At 40.3% G+C, this 24,239-nt stretch overlaps 1 protein-coding gene across 4 annotated transcripts in view; it reads right to left on the reverse strand.

The window, feature by feature from the left end:
• Window positions 1-24,239, reverse strand: part of LOC119731731 (dynein heavy chain 12, axonemal-like) — a 75,952-nt gene that overhangs the window by 49,550 nt on the left and 2,163 nt on the right. For 3 of the 4 annotated variants that reach the window (XM_038204960.1, XM_038204961.1, XM_038204959.1), the window contains exons 3-18: window positions 24,161-24,187; window positions 23,261-23,450; window positions 22,914-22,989; window positions 22,138-22,330; window positions 20,642-20,803; window positions 19,775-20,120; window positions 18,630-18,721; window positions 18,117-18,295; window positions 17,126-17,387; window positions 16,151-16,357; window positions 15,236-15,357; window positions 14,155-14,425; window positions 12,880-13,065; window positions 11,382-11,582; window positions 10,234-10,428; window positions 8,288-8,409 (exon numbers count right to left, since the gene is read on the reverse strand). In XM_038204960.1, the coding sequence (XP_038060888.1) occupies window positions 8,288-8,409; window positions 10,234-10,428; window positions 11,382-11,582; window positions 12,880-13,065; window positions 14,155-14,425; window positions 15,236-15,357; window positions 16,151-16,357; window positions 17,126-17,387; window positions 18,117-18,295; window positions 18,630-18,721; window positions 19,775-20,120; window positions 20,642-20,803; window positions 22,138-22,330; window positions 22,914-22,989; window positions 23,261-23,450; window positions 24,161-24,187 (2,831 nt within the window). The remainder of the gene's footprint in view (window positions 1-8,287; window positions 8,410-10,233; window positions 10,429-11,381; window positions 11,583-12,879; window positions 13,066-14,154; window positions 14,426-15,235; window positions 15,358-16,150; window positions 16,358-17,125; window positions 17,388-18,116; window positions 18,296-18,629; window positions 18,722-19,774; window positions 20,121-20,641; window positions 20,804-22,137; window positions 22,331-22,913; window positions 22,990-23,260; window positions 23,451-24,160; window positions 24,188-24,239) is intronic. The other variant, XM_038204962.1, reaches the window with a different exon arrangement.

Below are 24,239 nucleotides of genomic sequence, written 5' to 3' on the forward strand. Positions count from 1 at the left end.
GATGCAAACTGTCGGCAAATTCGACATTGGATCTTGGTAACTGGATTTCAAAAGCAATTAAGTTCAGATGGTATGTAATAGTGACCGGTGAGAGTATCGCCCTGCTTCCATCTTGGTCTGATGTAGTTGATGTCTCCTGGGTAAAGACGCAGACTGTCGGCCAATTTGACTCAGTTCCAGGAATTCGATGTCAGAACTGATCAAGTTCTAACGGTAGGCAAGCGGTTGGTGACGATATCCTTCAGCTGGAATTGAGGATTTGTACTTAACCAATTTCTTGATCAAAACACCAACATAATTTTCAAACCATGAATGCAACAGGAATAAATGACACCCTGGACATTACCGCGGAAGGGTCGATCCCACAAACAGAGCCCCTCATCATTGTTGCTAATGTCGTCATGGCTCTGAACATCGTCCTGAATGCTGTACTGAATCCATTATGTCTTGTGGCTCTACGCCGGACCAACAACATCCAAGACACAACCAAGATGTTTACAGCTTCCCTCACCATATCCGATCTCTGCATTGGGATGTTCTGTGGCATTCTTCTCTGGACCATAAACATCACCGGCAAATTTGTCTTTGGGGGTTTCCTATGCACGCTGAGCGGAATTTTGTACCCAACATTCAACACCATCAACACTCTGTCTCTTGTCCTATTAACAATTGACCGTTTCATCGCCATAGTTCATTCCCTGCGCTACCCAACTTTGATAACACCACGCAGATCCAAGATCATAATTGCATTTCTATGGATTTTCACTCTCATAATATACATTATTTTACTTGGCTTTTTCAAGCAAACCCATCTCGTAGGAAATCAGTGTGTCCCTACTTGTGAGTTCTGTAACTACATTTATATCGGCTTACTGGTAATTCCGCTGGGACTTATCGTGATAGTCTACATCTGGATTCTGAAAGTCGCTCGCCGTCACGCTCGGCGAATCGCCGCTCAAATCAACATCGGTAACCCACAACCACGCCCTAACGCTCCGCAGGGAACCAGTACAAAGTCAGCGTCCACTGTGTTTATCATCGCCAGTGTGTTATTCCTCTGCTGGACACCACACACGATTCTTTTGGTGCTGCTATCCCTAGGCATTGCCATTCCCAACAGCAGTCTGTTTATCATCGCACAAAGTATTGTGTACACCAACTACTGGCTGAACGTGGTCATTTATTACTGGAGAAACAGGCAGCTTCGCCAAGCACTGCATACTATCATCTCTGCAAAATGTTGTTGCTGAGAATGGTGTCATTTTGGACCAATTTTTGGATATTTTTGTAAAACATGTTGGGGTATATTTTTCATATAAGTTTGTAACAAATTTGGCCAACAGATTATGCAGATACTATACATGTATGGTCATTTGAAAATTGACGGATCGCCCATTTTGACAAAAATTGCAACAAAACTGGGGGATACATGGTAGCACAAAAACCATCGGTTCGATTGTGCTAAAACTTCAAATTTCATATTTTTTTCAGCCTCAATTACACTATACAGCCTGTCAAAAAAAAAAAATGATTCAATCAGAAAAAAAAATTGGTTAAATATGAAATTTCAAAATAAGTCATTCTTACTTGGCATAATATTAAAGAACAAAGACTGGGCTTTCCAATAGTGTTTGTTTGATCTTATTTGCTTTTGTCAATTCAGAGATACGTGTATAATCAATTTAGTGCGATACACCAAAATCGATTTTGTGCCACTTTTATGCATGGGCAGAGTTGTTTCGAGTACTGTGCCATGCTGTCTTGAATCTCACAAAAGATTGCAACTTGGCAAAAGAAACAAACTCGATTTTTGTGTTCCGCAGTAAACTGGAGTTATCTCTGAATTGACAAAAGCAAATGAGATGAAACAAAAAGTATTGGAAAGCCTGGACTTTTTTCAGTAATGTGATGCTCAAAACGACTTACTTATGTTGAGATTTAATATTGAAAAAAAAATCATTTTCGATTGTACCATTTTTTTTTAGACAGGCTGTACACTAAATACCGATATGATCCAATTTGAAGGGGGTGGGGTTTAAACTTTCAATTTCTTTGCTTATTTGACACGAAATAAACCCATTTACCATATTTACTGTTATCAATACAGATTTGGTAAAAGCATTTGACACTCTGCGTGTAACCATGGTAACAGCTAAAATCTGATTGTGGCCGTTCATATTCACCCCTCACACTTGGACTGTTGGCAGCAACCATTAGATTCAAATCAGTTAACTGATCAGAAAGCTTATTTTAAGACATAATCCAGAGAAACTCATTATTAAATCAATCATGGCAAGTCTCACGGTCTCAGGATGTGACACTATTATGAGTGTGAATAGTTGCTGGTACATTGATAAACAAACAACATTACTTTGAAGTAATGCATAATACTGCAGTACATGTGTAATATCAATCCCATCTTATTAATAGTTTATGCGGTACCCGCTGCCATGTACATCAGATTCAAACCGGCCAACCGATCTTGTTAGCTCGGTGGTCGAGTGGTAAGACATCTGCACTAGAAAGCAGGAGGTCGTGGGTTCAAGTCCCACCCGAGTGATTTTTTCCAACTCTCACTCGGGAGGTAACACACTGAGTATACAGTACGTCGGTGAAGGGCAAAAACCGAATTTGATTTTACATCACCCCGACGCAAACATTCCATCTTATGAATATTATCTCTGTCGCGCACAACCCTGAACATGCACAAAATGCCCTGTAGTTTCATACAGTGAATCTCTAACCTCCAAACAACGATACGCAAGTTTGTTCCTTGCTCTATGGTCAGATGACTTAACCCATTAACACCTGTATTCAATCTACTACACTATTTACCCCTTGATGAACACATAAAACCATAGAGTGCTAGTGCAGTTTGGGCGGTATATAAGAACAGGCAGGGCGGGGGAGGGGGTAATCAATCAGATGTCAAATTTGTTCATTAAAGGTCAGGAGAGAAAAAAAGGGGAAACAACCAAACTTAAAAGCAAAGCTAACTGGAAATGTCTGCAGTACCAGTATTTCTGTGTTGAAGTCATGTACTTTATGAGAGTGGCTGGTAGATTTGATAATTAAATTGAACTTGATACAGGGCTGTATTTACATACACAGACAGGTGAATATGTAATCAGCTCTGTCAAGACATACATTGTACATGTATAACAGCTAAAGGAAGTACAGTCCATCACTGACAAAATTGTGTACATGCAAACAGTTTCTGAAGGCACAAAATATTGCCTGGCTGCATGTTACATGTAATTCCAATTCAATTCCTGCCAAGGATCCGGAAATGGCACTGACTCTGAAAGCAATTAGACTTCTTTGTCGCTTGTCGAAGTCAAGCTGACAATTAAGGTGACTGCAGAGCATGAACCAATGAACAAATCCTGCGTGAGATCCTTCATTTACATGTACCTGTTGGTGAGTTTCAAAGCCTCACCGAAGGTTGGAACAACAGCCTCCAATATTATAGGATGCCATTCATGCATGGGCTCAATCAATATCGGATATTTTCTTTGTGACGTCAGGTCCTGTTTTCATCTTGATCAGATAAAATTTGAGTTGTCTGTCAAGGGAATTGTCAGCAATTTCGACATTGTATCTTGGTAACTGGATTTCAGATTCAATCAAGTTCAGATGGCATGCTAGCGTCTGGTGAGAAGATCGCCTGTTTCCATCTTGGACTGATGTACCAGTAGCTCAAGTCTACTGACAAAAGACGCAGACTGTCGGCCAATTTGATTCATACATGTAATTTGACTTGTAAGTCACTTGTCAAATTCAGGCTGGCAAAGGCGACTGCAGAACAAGAATCAATGCACAAATCCTGCTTGAGATCCTTCATTTACCTGTCGGTGAGCTTCAAAGTCACACCAAAGGTTGGAAAAACAGCTTCCAATATTATAGAATGCCATCATGCATGGGCTCAATCAATATCGGATATTTTCTTTGTGACGTCAGGTCCTGTTTTCATCTTGATCAGATAAAATTTGAGTTGTCTGTCAAGGGAATTGTCAGCAATTTCGACATTGTATCTTGGTAACTGGATTTCAGATTCAATCAAGTTCAGATGGCATGCTAGCGTCTGGTGAGAAGATCGCCCTGTTTCCATCGTGGACTGATGTGCCAGTAGCTCAAAGTCTACTGACAAAAGACGCAGACTGTCGGCCAATTTGATTCATAATTAGACTTGTAAGTCACTTGCCAAATTCAGGCTGGCAAAGGCGACTGCAGAACATGAATCAATGCACAAATCCTGCTTGAGATCCTTCATTTACCTGTCGGTGAGTTTCAAAGTCACACCAAAGGTTGGAAAAACAGCCTCCAATATTATAGAATGCCATCATGCATGGGCTCAATCAATATCGGATATTTTCTTTGTGACGTCAGGTCCTGGCTGTTTTCATCTTGATCAGATGAAATTGGAGTTTGTCTGTCAAGGGAATTGTCAGCACTTTCGACATTGTATCTTGGTAACTGGATTTCAGATTCAATCAAGTTCAGATGGCATGCTAGCGTCTGGTGAGAGTATCGCCCTGTTTCCATCTTGGACTGATGTGCTGGTAGCTCAAAGTCTACTGACAAAAGACGCAGACTGTCGGCCAATTTGATTCATAATTTGACTTGTAAGTCACTTGTCAAATTCAGGCTGGCAAAGGCGACTGCAGAACAAGAATCAATGCACAAATCCTGCTTGAGATCCTTCATTTACCTGTCGGTGAGTTTCAAAGTCACACCAAAGATTGGAAAAACAGCCTCCAATATTATAGAATGCCATCATGCATGGGCTCAATCAATATCGGATATTTTCTTTGTGACATCAGGTCCTGTTTTCATCTTGCTCGTGTGAAATTGGTTCGTCTGTCCAGGGAATTGTCAGCAATTTCAACACTGTATCTTGGTAAATGGATTTCAGAAACAATCAAGTTCAGATGGCATGCTAGCGTCTGGTGAGAGGATCGCCCTGTTTCCATCTTGGACTGATGTGCCGTAAGCTCAAGTCTACTGACAAAAGACGCAGACTGTCGGCTTATTTGACTCAGTTCCAGAAATTTGGTGTCAGAACTGATCAAGTTCTAACGGTAGGCAAGCGGTTGGTGACAATATCCTTCAGCTGAGGATTTGTACTTAAACAATTTCTTGATCAAAACACCAAGATAATTTTCAAACCATGAATGCAACAGGAATGAATGACACCCTGGATGTTACCACGGAAGGGTCGATCCCACAAACAGAGCCACTCATCATTGTTGCTAATGTCGTCATGGCTCTGAACATCGTCCTGAATGCTATACTGAATCCATTATGTCTTGTGGCTCTACGCCGGACCAACAACATCCAAGACACAACCAAGATGTTTACAGCTTCTCTCACCATATCCGATCTCTGCATTGGGATGTTCTGTGGCATTCCACTCTGGACCATAAACGTCACTGGTAAATTTGTCTTTGGGGGTTTCCTATGCACGCTGAGCGGAATTTTGTACCCAACATTCAACACCATCAACACTCTGTCTCTTGTCCTCTTAACAATCGACCGTTTCATCGCCATAGTTCATTCCCTGCGCTACCCAACTTTGATAACACCACGCAGATCCAAGATCATAATTGCATTTCTATGGATTTTCACTCTCATAATATACATTATTTTACTTGGCTTTTCCAAGCAAACCCATCTCGTCGGAAATCAGTGCGTGCCTACTTGTGAGTTCTGTAACTACATTTATATCGGCTTACTGATAATTCCGCTGGGATTTATAGTGATAGTCTACATCTGGATTCTGAAAGTCGCTCGCCGTCACGCTCGGCGCATCGCCGCTCAAATCAACATCGGTAACCCACAACCACGCCCTAACGCTCCGCAGGGAACCAGTACAAAGTCGGCATCCACTGTGTTTATCATCGCCGGTGTGTTATTCCTCTGCTGGACACCACACATGATTCTTTTGGTGCTGCTATCCCTAGGCATTGCCATTCCCAACAGCAGTCTGTTTATCATCGCACAAAGTATTGTGTACACCAACTACTGGCTGAACGTGGTCATTTATTACTGGAGAAACAAGGAGCTTCGGCAAGCACTGCATACTTTCCTCTCCTTGCACTGTTGTTGAGACTGGAGTAACTTTCAATCAGGAAACAGCTCCTCAAGTACAAAGGCTGCATCTCATTAATTTTATTTCCAAGATATTCTAAGGCCCGAAATGTATAGGCCTAAAATGGATCTGTGCTAATTTCATTCCCCATACTACAGGATAGTATGCAATCATGTGTATGGTACATGTAGTCTCAATTCTACTAATTGGGGTACAGCCAGGCAATTAAATATCAGCTCAAAATGGCAGCCTCAATAAATTGGCTGAAATGTCATTGCGCATTATTTTAATTCTGTGTAATTCAAATAATTACTCCAATTCTGTTAATTTAGTCATCTACAGATACTATCTGGGAATGTGGAAATCAAATTGAAAGGAACCGATACCATTACTGAAATCTTAAGCAGTCAAAACTTTGAATAAACTGCTTATGGCTTGGGCATAACATTTACAATAGATAATTTGCTTTTTTTCATATAAATTTGACATTTTACTTTCACTTCAATTGGATGGTTGATACCTTATGACAACTGACAGAATACCGACTATATTCTGCGAACATGTAGCTAATTCATAGCATTTATGCACATTCGAGTATCTATAAAACAAATGCACTGTTTAATTCAAGGTAGTTTCTGGAACCTCCATTGTATCCTAAAGCCCGGTTCATACTTCACGCGAAAGCTTGTGCAAAGCGAAATTCATGTCGTCAACAATGGTGGACGCGCTTCTAATGTATTGTTGACGTCACAGTTTCGCTTCGTTTTCGCTTTCGCGTGAAGTACGAACCGGGCTTAAGACTTCAAATTCACCTTCTAGAAGTATGGACCAACTTTTCCCTCCCGACTTGTTTCATAGCTGTAGACATTTTTTTTCTCTGTGATGCTTTGATTAAAACTCAGGGCAAAGTAAAAGCCCGCCACACACCTTACTGAGTTTACTGGTTTATCAGATCATCGGGTCATTAGACGTACAGATGGTGTTCCCTAATGTGGCGCACTTCGACGTTTACCCGACTTTCCTCATGTAGTGTTGCCAAACCTCTTTGTTGACAAACCTCATATTCATGCAGTGAACTACTGGTACTTTGACCTTATTAATGCTCGCTATTTAACCTCTGTGAACAATTTCGGTTTCATAAAATTTAATCTGAAATTCAAAAACGGTGGCGTCCGGAAATTGGGCACAAATTGGCGGAGTGTTCCCTAACATGGCGCACTTGAATAAACCTCGGAAAATTCCAAATTGACATTTAAGAATTCCTGTAAAGTTGATAGATTTTGACAAACTATTTTTATCTCTACTTACACACCCAACCAGAAGTTTGTCAGAATTTTTTTTCTTATTTTCGGGGCATTTTCAAAGGGTTCACTTTGCACTTCAAAATAAAATCGGAAAATCACGCCAAAATGAATTTTTTCTTCTATCTTTGTAACGGGTAGATAAACTCGCGATTTATGAACGGGAGTGTTAAGAACATGATAAATTTTCACTTTCTGTGAAATTTCAGTTAAAACTTTTGCTCTAGCTAGGCGCTACAGGCGAAAAATCAAAGTGCGCCACGTTGGGGGACGCGCCACGTTAGGGTACCGGTACATCAACAACACAGATCGGGGAAGAGTGTGCTGAAAAATCGGATCAATCTAACTGTACACCGAGCGACTGGATGAAATTAAACATTTTGATTTTTTCACATACTATGAAACCGGATCCGATGTTACCAGAAAGGTGTTCGGGCAGCACTCTGATTTCACCGGAGGCTATTTTTATGTTAACCAATCAGATTCACGAAGGAAGTCGCATGATGTGACTGGTCATCATGTGACTGATCATTATGTGACTGATTATAGAACGGAATCGGGCATATGTGCGGGTAACATTGCAGTCTAACTGCAATGGTGAATGGTATCGGTGATGGGGTGACCTGTTAAACCAGTAAAATTGGACAGGTGTGCGGCAGGCTTCATACCAATACTACTAGGAATGCAATTTGGTTCATGACTCCCTCACAAACTGTAGCAACTGTGATGCTTAAAATAAAACTGATAATGGAAGAAAATAATGAATCTTGGGTTGTACTCAGACCCAGTAGGGAAGCAACATTTTACAACTCCTCCTATGTAAGTTTGTTTAACTCCATGGAAATGAATATCTGTTGAAATGTGAAATAGATTTTGAAAATGGAAAGTGACTAACCTTGGAAAGAAGAGTCTCTTCTTCTCTAGGTACGCATTCAGACCCTTCAGGATGTTGTCAAGAAACTTGTTGCTGTCGATCAGCTTCTCCAAGATGCCAGTCAAGGAGGTCGCTGCTAGAACCTATGATAGATGAACCATCGCATGTAAAAAGCATCATCTTAACTAATATGGACTTCATCCAATATGGGGCCAATTTCACGGTGCTGCTAAGCACAAAAATGTGCTTAGCATAAAGAAAGTCTGGCTATTAAATAAAAGCAGGTTACCAGCCAAAACTCCACGTGATGTATATTGCTTGTGATTAGTATTCAGCTGCTGTTTGCTTAGCAGCGCCGTGAAATTGGCCCCATGGACTCTAAACACTAGTAATCAACGGTTACAAAGATAGGCATGACTTGGCCGTACACCTTGCACTTATTCAAAGATGCTAGGTGCTCATTGCAAATTCAGATAAAACTTCAGCGTATGTACTTTGCGCTGAATAATTACGCACTTGAATCATAGTAACAAAATTGGGTTGAAAGAGTTTTTGCAGTGTGAATAAAATGATTTTTTTTCACAGGTTTTTCCTAATTACACAAAAACAAAAAAAAACTGAAATTTGTATTCTTGTTGAGACATTTCTTTGTTCTCGTGTAGTAAAGTTTTCGAGTTTGAAAGTGAAGTTTCAAAAAGCTCTTATTCCAACCAGAATTAATTTCCTTGGCTGAAATTCGGATTATCCCTTTTCTAAAACTCTACCATTTGCGACAGATCAACCAACCTTGGAAATTCCTACTTTTTGAGTAAAATCCATATATCTATTTCGTGAAAATCTTGTGGAGACGTATTCATCTATAGAAATTGCCCTGAGGAGACGTATACAATCTTTTGTTCCCTATTGTGTGCACGTCTCCAGAGGGCACGGTGTATCAGATCGGTATGTCCACACTAGGTATGTGAAGTAAACATGCGTGTGCGCGCACAGGGGGTGTCTCTTTGACAGACCTCTCCCAACTGGCCATGTCGTGTCATCCATTGTTCATGTGAGGAGGCTATCAAGTTCAAAATTAGATTTCCAGTTTATTATTCTGGCTGTCACTAAAAAGGTTTACTCTCACAAGGAACTGCTAATCATATAGCTAAAGCAACTTTATGAGCTGAGCAGAAATTATGGAGATATAGTCGCAAGTAACCATGGTAATACCGCACAACATTTTTGACTGGTTTAACTGGTCATCGCGTTTTTTTTTCTTGTTCTTAGTAAATTATTGTGTTTGCAGCTCCATCTTGAACACCAAGGGAGAGGTATGTTAATGAGGGTTTAATAATAATAGTCACATGATACACTTCACGACCGCAGATGTCAGGAAGCGGTTCCAGATTATAGAATCGAGTACTCGTAACCAACTTTACAAAAAAGTAACTTCTCAGACAACTAAAAGGAAAGGTTTTGAATGTCATTTGTGGAGAATTTTCTAAATGAAAACCAGGCTAAATGGAAAAGCAAAACATATTCACGTTTATGAAGCTAGCGGAAATACAACTTAAAGCTACATGCAGGCCTATTCAGCTCACTGCACATATTTGTATCTTGCTGTATCGACGCACTGATGTGGTAGTATTATCATGCGGACCCTTTATGGACAATCTGTACAGCAACTTCCTAGATTTAAATTTTGGGATTGGTTTCTTTAACAGGTACCCAGGTATGCCCTTTCTACCCGTAAATGCACACCCCTATTCTCAAAGCCAACCCTACCCCTATCTTTATTCCTCTTTCTCGTGAACCCTCCTCGAACTGCAATTCCAACCCTCCTTAGAAAAACAACAACCTGATCTTTGTTGATAATTGAGGGTTCTTGCTGGCATATTCCAAAACACTATCCTAAACCCTTACTATCTTCACAACGGACCATACAATTTTAACTGTAATCAGAAAGGATGATGTTTACTTTGGCATACCTTCGGATCCTTGACGGTGTGTTTCATGATTTCCTTCCAGTTCCGGTCCACCGTTTGGAACATGCGTCCTTCCTCAGGCATCTGCTGCATGATGTCTTCCGAGCTGAAGATGGGCTCTAGGTACAGCCACTGGGATTGAACCTTCAGCCATTCGTCGATGGTCTCCTGGACACGAAGCAACTTCTCTTCCCATTCCTGGTGTATCAGAAAAAATATAGCTCATCATCAGCAAAAATTGTAAAGCACCATCAAGTCAATTGTTCAGTAATTAACCGTAATCGTCCAAGATCCTTGGAATTCCATCCCAAAGTTTTGGAGAATTTTGCAGGATTCAGGAAGGTAGAGCTCATCCAAAAATTATTTCGCATGGAGCTCGATACCTCTTAAAAGTATACACAGAAATTGTCATTGGGCTCCCACACAGTATACAAATAATGAATGTTTGTGAGTGCAATGGTAAGAATAATTTCATGAGGTGACAGATGGAATGTTCCATTCCATGAGGCGAAGCCGAGTGGAATGGAACATTCGTCTGTCACCGAATGGAATTATTCTTTCCATTGCATGAATGTGAAACATTATTTGTTTTACACATCACCTGAAGAAATCCTTATCATCTGATTGGTCAGAGCTGCTAATGGTGTGCCCGTGCAATGGGACTTCCGTTTACCGTGGGACGAAACGTCTCCTTTTGCAGTGCGGCCACGCCATGCGCTGCGATGAATAATTTCATGACACGTGATCAACGACCCGCCAATCAGATGGGGATTTATTCGGGCATTGTATAATAGAGAATATTGAATGATTTAGAAAAGTCTCTAGAAAAATGCCTCAAGAGTATGGGTTACATGAATTACACATCCTGTAACTATTAAAATAAGACAAAGTTTCAGAAATCAGAAGTATTCATTGAAAATACAATCTCTCCACTGAGAAAATATCACCGCACTTCTACTTTTATGAGACATTAACCTTGGCTCAAATCCCAAGCCCAAGACTCCCTACTAGACTAGACTCCAAACCAGACTACAACTTCAGTTTTTTTTCTGAGTGTAACATTCATAAATAAAACACACAAGTTCATCCTCATGATTCATCCATTGATAACAGGCTCAAGTCGGGAAAGATAGTGAACTGCTCCCTCTTACCTTGATTTCTTTCTCAAACGGCTTGATGAACGGTGAGCCACGCATGGTCTGCGTCTTCACGATCTGGTCATCCAGCATGGTCTGTATGTCATCCACCGAGGCTAGGATCTTGACTCCTGTGTCGCGGTACGTAGTCAGGCTAAACTGAACCTGGTCCCATTCCTCTACCATCTTGCTCATGGCCTTCTCCAAGGAGTATTCCTGGGGAATCGAGAAAAGTCTCAAAGTTATCTCCAGGGCTCGGAATATGTCATGGAGTGTAGCAGAAACTATAACACGTCACACACAGATTTTGTATCCTGATTGGCGGAGAACGAGTCACATGGCATTCGCTATTTTTACTATCTTGCTGTGCACAGCCAAAAAGACAATACAACGGCCGAAAAAAATGATATACGCATAGCAACCAACATAGCATCCGGTATGCTTGTGTGCAAATGCATACGGGCGTGCACATTGCGCGAATTGTTCCCATGTATTGTCCCCCCCTAACACTACCCCCCCCCCCCCCCCCCCCCAACGCTACAGAGCTAGGTTTCAACATATCATGAATGGGTAGTTTGGAAAAGTGCAAGTAAATTTCAACCAATGTCATACTGAAATACAAGTTTGTTTAATTGGATTTAGGCTAAATTAATCAGTTATCTCTTAAAATAGAGCTGAATCAGTGCAAGGGCCCATGTAATGAAATTTTTTAATGCAATCCTTGAAATGTACCTTTGTATTCAATTTAACTCTATTATCTTCATATTGCCATTTTAAGGGCGTTTTGTGCCTTTTTGGTTTTTATGCTTATGAAAATTTCCATATTCATGAGCAAAACTTTCATGTCATTCAAAGGCAGAAACTTTAGTACACATTTGCTTCACATAAAAGTCACCAGTAATTTTAGGGGTTTGTTTTAGTTATTTTTCTGCTTTCAGCAGCTCATTATTGTTTCAGTCTATGACAGTAAGACAGTGAAAAAATGTCATGCACAATTGTTTTCACAAAAGCAGAATTTTGAGTTGACAATTGGAAGAGAAAACCCCTATTCTGAAGAGCGTGTTTCTGATGTGACATCACAGATACAGCGCCCTCAGTTGTCAGGAAAAGCATGTAACATTTTAAATGTTTTAAAAAATTGCACTTTGCCAAAGATTTTCACCAAAAAAGGGATGTGTTTTTATACATTTCAGAGGAATGGATTTTTGCTACAAATACGCTCAACTGAAAACATTAAGAAATTTCAAAATAAATATTATTTTCTCCCAAGACTTTTGGAATGTTGAATGCTCTCTAAAATAAAATTGGTTTCTGAAATGGTTTTCCAAACATTCAATGACTGGGATACAAAAAGAAACCCTGCAAGGGAATGGAACCGCCCTGCCTGTCAATCAAACAGAGTGCATTGACTAATTAAAAGGACAGGTGGGCGGAGCTTATGGCAAAAACTGGAATAGTCCATTCTACCAAAGGTGAAACTAAGCTTATGTATGATCAGTGACCCTTTTTTTACCTTTGAGGCAGCAGCACTGATGGAGTCAAACTTCTCCATGTACGGATCCAGACTAAGCTTGAGTACTTTACGCAGTGTTGTACCAGAGTCTGGGGTCAGATCGAAGCCAGCAATGTCTGACATTTGACTCCAGTGACGAGTACGGATGCCTGGGTTGCACATGATTGCGATGGTTGGGATATTTTCCTATATTCAGGAAAGACAAAATACATAAAGATGTATCTTTTAAAAGAAATGTTTATGAACTTCAATTTTTTAGTCATACTTTCCCCATAATTTCTTTCCATTTGTCAAATAAATTTGTGAGCCATTCGAGGGAGTTTTTCAAATATTTGACTTTTTTCATCATTCCATTTTCACTTTGTAATAACTGGAATAGTATTATGGGCTTGGTGCAAAACCATGTCATAATCCTAAAATGCAAAAAAATATCAAGGGGCATTTTTGCACCATTTTTGCTGCTATGCAAAGGGTGTATTTTCCACATTTGAAGATGCTAGAGGTTTTTTTTATATTCTGTTGTGTGCTTCCTGGGCTCTTGTGAGTTGACTTCACTCTGGGTTTTTTTTTCACCTCATACTGCCCTGCTCTGGAAGTTTTTGCCAGAATCCTGGTTTTTCCTTCAAAGAATGAATCTTGCTCTTTGCAAAGTGACAACAGATTTCTCCTTTCTCTTGAATTGTCTTGTTTTTTTTCCTTTCTTTACTTAACCCTAACCACCCCAACTCCATCAAAATCCATCCCCCCATTTTGGTGGATTTGGGGGACTTAGTCCAGAAGGCCTAGCGTGACTAAATTATTGATGGAGTATGATGGACTTGGGCCTAATGGCCTGAAGCAGTGCTAGTGGTATCCGATTGATTTTGCCTAGCTTCCTGTACTGCTAATGTGATAAAAGCCATGTGTAGCAAGTCCACGAAAGTTAACCGGTGCGTCAGTGGTGGATTCCATTATGTCATGTACAGCTTTGTATTAGACGCATAGTGATTGATGGATTTTGATGGAATTGGTCCAGTTCCTAGTAAAAGATGCCAGGGAGTTAGGGTTAAAGATGCCAGGGAGTTAGGGTTAAAGATGCCAGGGAGTTAGGGTTAAAGATGCTACCTCAGGTAGCCTTTAAGCCTTGCTGTTGGCAAATTTCAAGTTTGTAAAAAGGCCACAGAGCTTCATAAGCAGATTTTGCACAGGATTCATGGGAATCTAGCTTCATATAGAGAGTAATGGGTAAATCAGCAAAGAATAAGTCTAAAAAGAAGTAAAGCATGTCCTTGTTACCTGAAACTCTTTGATCTGCTCTTGTACCACGCTGCAGACCTTGAGAGCAGCCCCACCCTCCTCCTCCTCCTCCTTTTTCTCCTCAGGCTCCTCCCCTTCGTCCGCCCCTATTCTCTTCTTCTTGGGCGGGGCTGCTTTAGCCTTCTCGGCATCGCGTTTCTTCTTCTGGGCTAAGAAGGTCTTGGTGGTCTTGTAGATGTCTCGCCAGTAGTCGTCGGCTTCGTTGCCGATGGACTCAGAGTCTAGCTCCATAAAGGCACCATCCATCCATCTGAAAACACAGATAATACCAAAAAGCAGTTTCAGACTTTGAAACAATTAGGAGCTACCACACACGATAGATCAACTGTTGCAGTTGCTTGAAATGACTCAAGAGTCAATTCATTGGAAAATAAGTGTTTAAGTTCACCTGTCCGACATAAAATTCTATTTAAGTTTTCATTTAATTTTTCATTTCAGAAACATTTATTTCCACATGAATAAGCACTTTAGAAAACAAAACAATTGTTACATGAAAACTACTAAAAGGAGGCATTACACAAGAAGCCGAAGCTTATAAACGGAATGCCTTAAACACAACAAAAAATATATATATACATATAAACAATACTGAAAAAGGAAGACTACATTCAAAGACAAAACACAACAAAACAATGAAAACAGAAACAGACAAACAAACGAAGTGGACATATAAAACTTAATAAACTATACAGACGGACATACGAAACATACTAGTGATACAATTGCAAGGACACAGTTACTCTCAATACATTATGGTTCTGCGAAATTCTGGAACGTAAGTCTGAAAAAGTTGTCACTCTTTATATTTTCAACCTTGTCAGGCACTCTCTTCACTCATTAACTTGGAACAAAAAAATGCTCAAAAAAATCAAACATTTCAAATTTCAAATCTGTTGAATTGGGAACTAGCAATCCTGGAAAACCTGCTGGTGAATATTGAAGTAGGGTGGGCTAGGCTTACATCTACACAAATGATTGTGACTTTGTTGTCAAAAGATGATTTCATCGAAGAGCACTTCAATAACTTGGTAAAGGAAACGTGAGAAGCTGATAAACTCACTTTTTCTCCGCTCTCTGCCATTTGACAACCAGACTGAAGAGTTTCATGTAGGGCTCGATAGCCACGGTGATCTCATCTATCTCTGGGTAGATGGTGGCGTCCCACTTGAATAGCTTCTCTTCCTAGCAGTCCACAGATAATTGAGAAAAAAATTAATATTGCCATATGAAAACTGGGGTTCATTCATAATGAGCGGCATCTCAGAAAAAGCATCAAACACGAAAAGACTTTAAAATCAGATTATGGTTGGGGTTAAATAGAACGCCATGGTCCAGTGGTTACGGTGTTTGGCTCATGAACGAAGGTGCGTGGGTTCGAACCCGGCCAGGAACATGGTGTTTGTGCCCTTAGGCAAGACACTTAACTACAATTGCCTCTCTCCACCCAGGAGTATGAATGGGTACCTGTGAGGGTCGAGGACCGATTGAGCGCTGAAATCGGCTGCCGCGTGGTCCCATGGCCTGATGAACGGGGTAATAACTGTAAAGCGCTTTGAGATTGTTGATACGATGGAAAGCGCTATATAACACAATTATTATTTATTGTTATTAGATATCGAGATCAAAATTCTGGTGGCTTAGAATTATTTTTATGACAAATGGATAGAAGTGCATACAGATTTACAAGGTTTTGCCAACTTTGACAAATTTATTTTTTAGTAATGTAACTTGTCTTGGGAGGTTAAGAGATACTAGATGGACTAATGGACTACGGAGTGTTTGCACAAGTACGTCCTTACTTCATTGTGAGTTTGTGACAAAATCTTATTGTAGCATAAGCCGCCGTCGTCGGTATCTTCTACAGACCCGCATGGCTAAGGAGCATTAACAGAAAAGGTTTAGTCTGAATTCCACCTTTTAAGAAAGACAAGTACGTGGAAAAATCAAACCCTAACCTTTGATGTACAAATCTCACCTTGTTGATGAAGCCAATGGTCTCAGTTGCCTCAGCGATGCGCTTCTGTACTGCCCTCACGTCATTGACGTACTGCACCATCATATCCAGCTCACCGTACTCAGCAAACTCCGCCACTCGCTTACGGATCTTATCCAGCTCTACCATGACCTTCTCTCGCTTCTCAAGGAGCTCACGCTCACCCTTCCTCTTGGAGGCTTCCACGAGCTACAAGAAAACAGAAAGCAAATTAAGAAAGAGATCCCAAGTAAATAGAAACGGAATTTTAATTGCAGAATGTCCAATGACAAAGCCTGTTAAAAAGAAAGATGAAGGTAACACAATTTTTAAGTGAATAATTTTCTCAAGAAAACGTGGCAGACCTTGAGCAAGATGGAGAGACGAGATACTTGGAACAGAAATACTTGGCACAGTTTGGGAGAAGGCCTTGGCCCAGCACTGGGAAGACATGGGCTGATGATGATGATGATGATGGTGATGATAATGAATTTTCTCATCAATCAAAATATAATGTATTACTGACTAGATTCACTGTAAGTCTTGCAGATTGCTAATCTGTCAATATATTTGTCCACGAAGTAGTAGTTAAAAGCTTCTAGTTATAGGACTGCAAACACAGACCTTGATAGCTCATTTGGTAAGCGCCAGTGCCGTGTTCCGGAAGTTGACGGCTCAAATCTCACCATCCCTAAACTTGTTTTGTACATACTTATATTGAACAATTTAGTCAACCTACTATTAACTAAGCAATTCTACTAACTAAACCATTCTACTACTAAAGCCATTCTACTAGTACTAAGCCCTTTTACTAGTAGCTAAGCCATTCTACTTACAAAGCCATTCTAACTAACTAAGCCATTATACTTATAACTAACCATTGTATTACTAATGAAGCCACTGTCCTACTGACTATAAAGCCATTATACTACTAACTAACAATTCTGCTGCTAACTATAAAGCCATGCTATAACAAACCTCATCATTGTCATCAAACACAGGCTGGATGTTCTTAGGCCAGAGCAGGACAGTGCAGTTCAGATCAATGTGCTCCTGGCTGAAGAAGTAGACATCTAGCAGATAGTTCATCTTCTGTTTACTACCATTGATGCGACTGTTAAGAGCCTTGATGCCCTCCACGCGAGCCTTCTCAATGTAGGCAATCATGTCCATCATCTCGCCCGAGTCTTCTGGCACCTTGAGGGCACGTTCCTTGATGGTCTCAAACTCATTGCAGATGCTGTGGTACAAACAAATTACACTCGTCACAACTGTTCCTCACATCGGTAGTACATTTCTTCTTCACATTGATAATAATATTGGTTATACCTTCAGTGTGAATTGGAAGCAGCAAAATATTATCTGTCTTGCCTGGTTGCATACGGGAGTAATTATCTCCGTGACAGATATATGTGGTAAGCATGTTACAAATTCTATGCAAGCAACGTTAGTGTTGCATCGAATAGTGAACGTGCCTCCAATATGCACTGACATGAGTGCTGTAGTCCAATGGTTATGGTGTCCAACGGGGATGATGCTGCTCGTGTTCTTGGGCAAGACACTTTACTACAATTGCCTTTCTCCACCCTACAAATTCTACAAATTCTATGCAATAAACGCTAGTATTGCATCGAATATTGAACGTGCCTCCCTTCTGCACTGAAATGATGTATGAGTGATGTGGTCCAATGGTTATGGTGTCCAACAGGGAACATGCTGCTTGTGTTCTTGGGCTAGACACTTTACTACAATTGCCTCTCTCCACCCCACAAATTCTAATGCAATCAACGTTAGTGTTGCATCGAATATTGAATGTGCCTCCTTTCTGCAATGAAATGATGTTTGAGTGCTGTGTTATGTGTTAATAGTTATGATGTCCAACGGGGGACATACTGCTTGTGTTCTTGGGCAAGACACTTTACTACAATTATCTATCTCCACTCTTCTAACTTAAAAGGCAAACACCCACCTCTCATTTTCTTTCCTGTGGTCAGAGGCCATTCTGTCCAGCAGCATATCTGCAAAACTCCTGGACTTTTCAGCCAGCCCCCGTTTGAGATCTTCGCAATCCAGACGCACCATGTCAAAGTGTACAATGCTGTCCTGTAGCATGATCTCCCTTGCTTTACTGCGGAATTCTTCAATCAACTAAAAGAAAACCAATAAAACTTTATATATATTTTAGTTACCCTTTTTGCTACCCTTTTGGGGTAGCAAAAATCGAGATTATAGAGAAAAGCATAAGAAATTCTTGACAAGTTGGAAAAGGCCTTCGTGGCTTCACCACTCGCATGTGTGGTCTCCTGCTCTAGTCGCTTCGCCTATTCGCCGTTTTGTCTGATGCCAGCAAGTTAAGCCACAATGGCCTTGGCGAAAGGCTAGGTTAGGGGTAATACTGCATTCAAATTGACACTGTACATTAAATTTCATTTATCTGCAACTCCGCTGAATGTTGACATTTACCAATCTTCATATTCTTTACCTCGCAATATTCCTCAAACGTGTGCTCTTGGGCCATAAAAGCTTGGACTTGACTCAGTGCCTCACCGTTGCATAAGTACTCGTATCTCGTCACTGAAATGGAAGGGTCAGTTTTAACATTAATACAATTTCATGCAACGCTGTATCTAGACTCAGAAAAGTAATTTTCTTTGAAAAATTTCAATCGCCAAGGCTTTGAACGAGAGTTAGTGTCTGCTTGTTAAATCTCTTTCCCTGGGTATTTTTGTGAGAAACCTGCCTTAACCCAGCGTCCCTAGCCTCTTTTACTAGGAACTGGACCAATTCCATCAAATCCATCAATCACTGTGTGTCCAATACAAAACTGTACATGACATAATGGAATCCACCACTGACGCACTGGTTGACATTCATGGACTTGCTACACATGGTTTTTATCACAATAGCAGTACAGGAAGCTAGGCAAAATCAATCAGACACCCATTGCACTGCTTGAGGCCATTAGGCCCAAGTCCATCATACTCCATCAATATTTAGTCACGCCAGGCCTTCTGGAACAAGTCCCCCCAAATCCACCAAAATGGGGGGGGGGGGTGTATTTTGATGGAGTTGGGGTGGTTAGGGTTAATCCTACAATATCCATTACTGTGTAACTCTGAGGAAACATAAGGTTTTTCTAGTTAAAGTTGTCTACCCCGTGCTCTTCAACAAACAAACAAAATTTCTAAATAAATTGTTAAACTACCAAATTATTATTTATATTTTTTTTGGGGGGGGGTCTGCAAACCCTATGGAAAAACGATGTTTATTTTGTGCACAAACAGATCTGTCTTGCAAGCAGACTGGATCATGGGGTGGGAACCAGCCTACATCACGAGAAGGGATTTATTGTCGGCCGCAAGTAATTCAAAATTATTTAAGTAATAATTCAACATAACTTTTGCGGGCGGTGTCTTATTCAAAAATGAATAACTGTTGTATTACTACAAAATAGCAATTTAGAAAAGGAGTTTGCTTTTTCAGGATGAACTGGAAAAAAGCCCGGGATTTTTTTTTAATGGTGATATGAGCACGCCAAGGCTAAACTTTCTAGAGATATGGTAAGCACCGTAATACACTTCATTAATTTTCAACATTTTTTTTTCCACATGAATAACTTCAACTCACTGTAAGATTGTAGGTGTTCCATGGGCCCCTCAAAGTTGAGCTTGCAGGCCTCCTTGAGCTTCCTCTTAGCTTCAGTGATAATGTGATCAGCGATGGCCACATCAATGCTGTTGAGGTCATTAGTACCAGACAGCCAGGACTGGACGGTGGGCACACTCTGCATCGTCTTGGTCAGCTGGGTGACCACAAAGAGAAGACACTCCTCTAGGTCCGAGTAGTAGGGGTAGAATTCCATCTTATCGTTGTCGTAGGTCAGTTCCATCTTGAAGATGGGGAGGTTGGACTTGTCGGTGGGGTTGAAGAGGTCAACCCAGGCATCGATGGAACGGACGATCAGATCTTTCAACTGTGGAACGAGTGAAGGACAAAAAGTGAGAGTTATTCTAAGTATGATACAACTTTGCATGGTGGGATCAATACATGGATGAGAATTGTGGATGACACTATGTGAAATCAACATACACTTTGAAAACCTACACTTTTTTTAAAAGAAATTGATATTCACATGGTGTCATCAACAAACCTCATTCTTGTGATAAGCCTGCTTCATTGGTGATGAACGTATTACAAGGTTTTGTTTACATATTTTTTATTTACGCACAATGAAACATTCATGAAATTGTCTTAACTGATGTGTTGCGCAGCTTGAAATGTTGCGTAACTTGCGCAATAAACTGTGGCACAAGTAGACTTACGCCGCTGTATAAAGTTTCATGAAATCATCTGCTGAATTGTGACTGACTTGTAATTGGCTTACGACGGACTAATGACGCAACAACAACCGTGGGTTTTTTTTGGGGGGGGGGGGGGGTCGGGGGTAGTACAAGAGGCATGTGAATGTGACCATGCTGCCTTATCAATACATACCTGATTGGATATGAGAGTGGAGGTGCAGTTGTAGAATGAATCTAGCTCCTCAGGGAGGACGTCAGCTAAGTTCTTCCGATCCACAAAGACGTTGAGGACCTCCGGCCACCAACTGTGCATCTGTTTCTCCTCCATCTTCTCACATTCCAAGATGACATTATTCTGTTCAAACATCAAGTATACATTTAATACAACGTGAAGGAAATAAAGTCTTCTTAATGGGCAATGTATCTAAAGAAACGTTTGCAGTCCTCATGAAACCTGATCGATGGTGCATACCTTCGAAGTAAATCACTGAGGTTTGTAGGTTATATGAGATTCCTACAAGACTCTATATATTGAATCATAAATTGATTAAAAAATATTAATTGACTCCAAGGCAAGACCATCCCGAATACTCCAAAATCAAATACTGTACATAAATCAAATGTTGCATTATTTGTACTTTCCAGGATGCCACTTCTTAATTCAACTAAAAAGCGCGTGAGGAAAAATGTTCCTCAATCTTGCAAAATTCTGCAAAACCATTACGCTTTTTAGGCGGAAATTGAAGGATAATGAGACATTTTGGGTGAAATATCTCAAGCTAATTTTGGCACCCGTCTGACATGTACCATGGCAAGATCAGTCAAAGTTATAGTTATAAGGTTAAATTCAAACCATTTCAAACTAGAATTCAACAGGCCTGGTGAACCAAATAGTACAAGTGGCAAATCAAGTAGGCTCAAACAGATTTCAGATTTAGACAAGACAAACTTTACGCATACATTTTCAACTGACTATACTCTTCAGTTGCTCAGAACAACTACATGTACAACAGTCAATTTTTCGAAATAATCATTCTTAAAGGGAATATACATCATTTGCTTTTGCTGTAATTTTCAGAAATGGATGGAATTGGGGGGTTGGAAATATATAGCAAATATAGTTACTCTGACTTTTTTGAGGTTTTGGGTTCGAAAATGCTATAAAAACCAAGAAAAACGATCATTTTCCTGTAGTCTGGTTTCCTGACTCCATATAAGAAGAAACAGAGCAGTTTACATACACTGGGGAATTGTAAGGTCAGGGAACCAGTCTAGCTGGCTCGTACCCGTTCATAGATTTGTAATCGATTGCAAACAAGTGCGATGGTCAATTGGGGCCAGTATTTGAAAAAAAAGCCAGTTGTTTCCAACGCTGATCGGCCGATCAGCGTTGGAAATTGATACAAAAATACCACTTTTCTTGAAAATGACAGTATACCAGGTGCCATGATTTTACAGGATGCTTTACACTGTCATTCACTAACAGTCCAGCAAGGTATTTCAAAATGATTTGGTAGTTTTATATTTATACAAATGTTGTATTTTCCCTTTAATCGTAAAAAAAAATCAAACTTTTCATGTACTTAGTTCAAATCTTTGGAATGATTTGGTTTGGCATGACCGTGGCGTGAAAGCTGGAAACAGTTGTTAATTTGAATTCAATGAGGCAATCAGTGAACATGACAATACCTTGAGATGTTCACACTCCACCGGTCCCTGTGACCTCTGCCCGCTGAGGTCAACCAGGATGAGTCTGCCCAGGCTGTTCTGGCAGAGTCGTAGCACCGTCTGCATGGATGGATGTGTGATGTGTAAGGACCTAGTCATGAGCTCACGGGCTTCCACGTAGCTGTCATGCCATGGTCTGGAGTAATCTAACCCTCTGCAAAACAATCAATAATATTTTTTAAATACATGATGCATCATTTACCTTAACCTTCAACTTTCATTCACAGTAGTTGAGCTGTGATGTGTACTGAAATACCGATAACCGACCATTGGCTAGTACCCAGTTCAATATGTCTAAAATTTTATTTGCCGAAACTTTTTGGGATCCCAACCACCATTCTAAACGGGTATTAAAAGTTTTTGTTTATCAAAATACGTAAAAGCTTCGTTTTGGGGCTCTTAAGCCTACTTGCATTAAATCCAGTTGTGGGTACGTGTGGTCTAGCAGTAGAGCACAGGATTCATGATCATGAGGTTGTGGGTTCGAGCCCCACTGTGGCCATGCGTGTTGTGCCCTTGAGTAAGGCGCTGTATTTAATTTGCAGCTGCAAAGTGCAGGGGGTGTTTTGCAGAGAATAGCGCAATGACAAATGCTTTACTTTGAAGATTTTGTTGTTGTAAAGAAATCAACGTTCTGCCAGCATCCAGCCATTATAGAACACTCCTAGACAGTGGCCTTCGTTAACAATGGTTAATGGAATTACGAGAAATTAAGATGATTATTTGAGATAACTTACTCTGGCTCCTCAGGCAGCTCGCCAATGTTGATATTTTCCAATCCCTTGATCTCTGGCTTGATGAGGACATGTTGAACTAAAGGGGAAAACAATCAAACTTAACAAATCAGCAAACTCACTTGGTACAGATTCAACATAATGATCAATGATGTGAACAACTTGGTATATTCACAGTCACCAAGTACCCAAGAGTTCTCGTTGCTGCCTGCTGACATCTAGATACATGTATATCAGCATGTTTCACATCCAATTTTGTGAAATCATCCTTAAATGCATTAAAATTCTAAACGTCTTAGAATATGAAGCTCCCTTACATCCCCTGAAACACATCGAAATGGTTGGCTTACCCATAGATTTCTTCATACTACTAGTCCAGTTATCCTTTACTTCCTGAAACAGCTCCTGAATAACCTCCTGCATGTTGGGATTCTGGGTCAGATGGTCCGGGATCAGACTCAGTATGTCTTGGAACCAGTGCGACTCCATGGTGGTCACCGGACTAGTCTCCACGCATTGCTTCATGAAGAGATAGTTTTGCTGTTGGGACGAAGGATTGCAGTCGTAATTGTTCATAAGCAATAAACATAATCAACCTGATACTGAATCCAAATCAAAAATACTGATGATATACCCTAGCTTCTCAATAGTTTTGCTCAAGACTTTCCTGAATCCTCAAAAGGAAAAAGTGCAATGACATTCTGTATCCATGTTCCTAACGGTATGTGGTCTCTACCTTCCCCAATCCTACAAATCCCTCCAAACAGACCTGGTATATTTGGAGGGATCTAGAGGGTTAGAGTTAACGTGACAAGCTATTTCCTTACAAATTATTGGAAGAAAAGTTTGGTATAAATTGGTTATGCCTGCAAGAATGACCTTAATTATGTGAATGCCAAGTATGAAAAAGCCTGACATTTCAATCCAAGAAGAATCAATTTAATGGCGCATAGGATCTATATTTTAGGTACTGATCTAAAAAAAATGCTTGAAACTTTTTAAAAGGGGCGGTAATATATCTGGTATTGCTTAGATCCATGAAAACGTGTTCTAAGTTTGTGAACTTTGCAAATGATTAGATCATTACAATGTCGTCATATACATCATTTTCTTGTACACGATTCACGGGTCTTTTCAGATCTTTAAACACAGACTCATATTTATATACAAAATACCAAATATGTTCGCACTTTTGTGTAGACAGACCTGAGCAATAACGTATAGATGGGGAAACCACTTTCTACACTTACCCTGTGCATGCGATCCTTGCTCATCATCTGTATGTTAGTGAGTGATTATGGGGAGTGGTTGAAGTTAAACCAGTAACAG

The sequence above is a fragment of the Patiria miniata genome, unplaced genomic scaffold (assembly GCF_015706575.1).
Source record: "Patiria miniata isolate m_02_andy unplaced genomic scaffold, ASM1570657v1 HiC_scaffold_24, whole genome shotgun sequence".
Lineage (NCBI taxonomy): Eukaryota > Metazoa > Echinodermata > Asteroidea > Valvatida > Asterinidae > Patiria > Patiria miniata.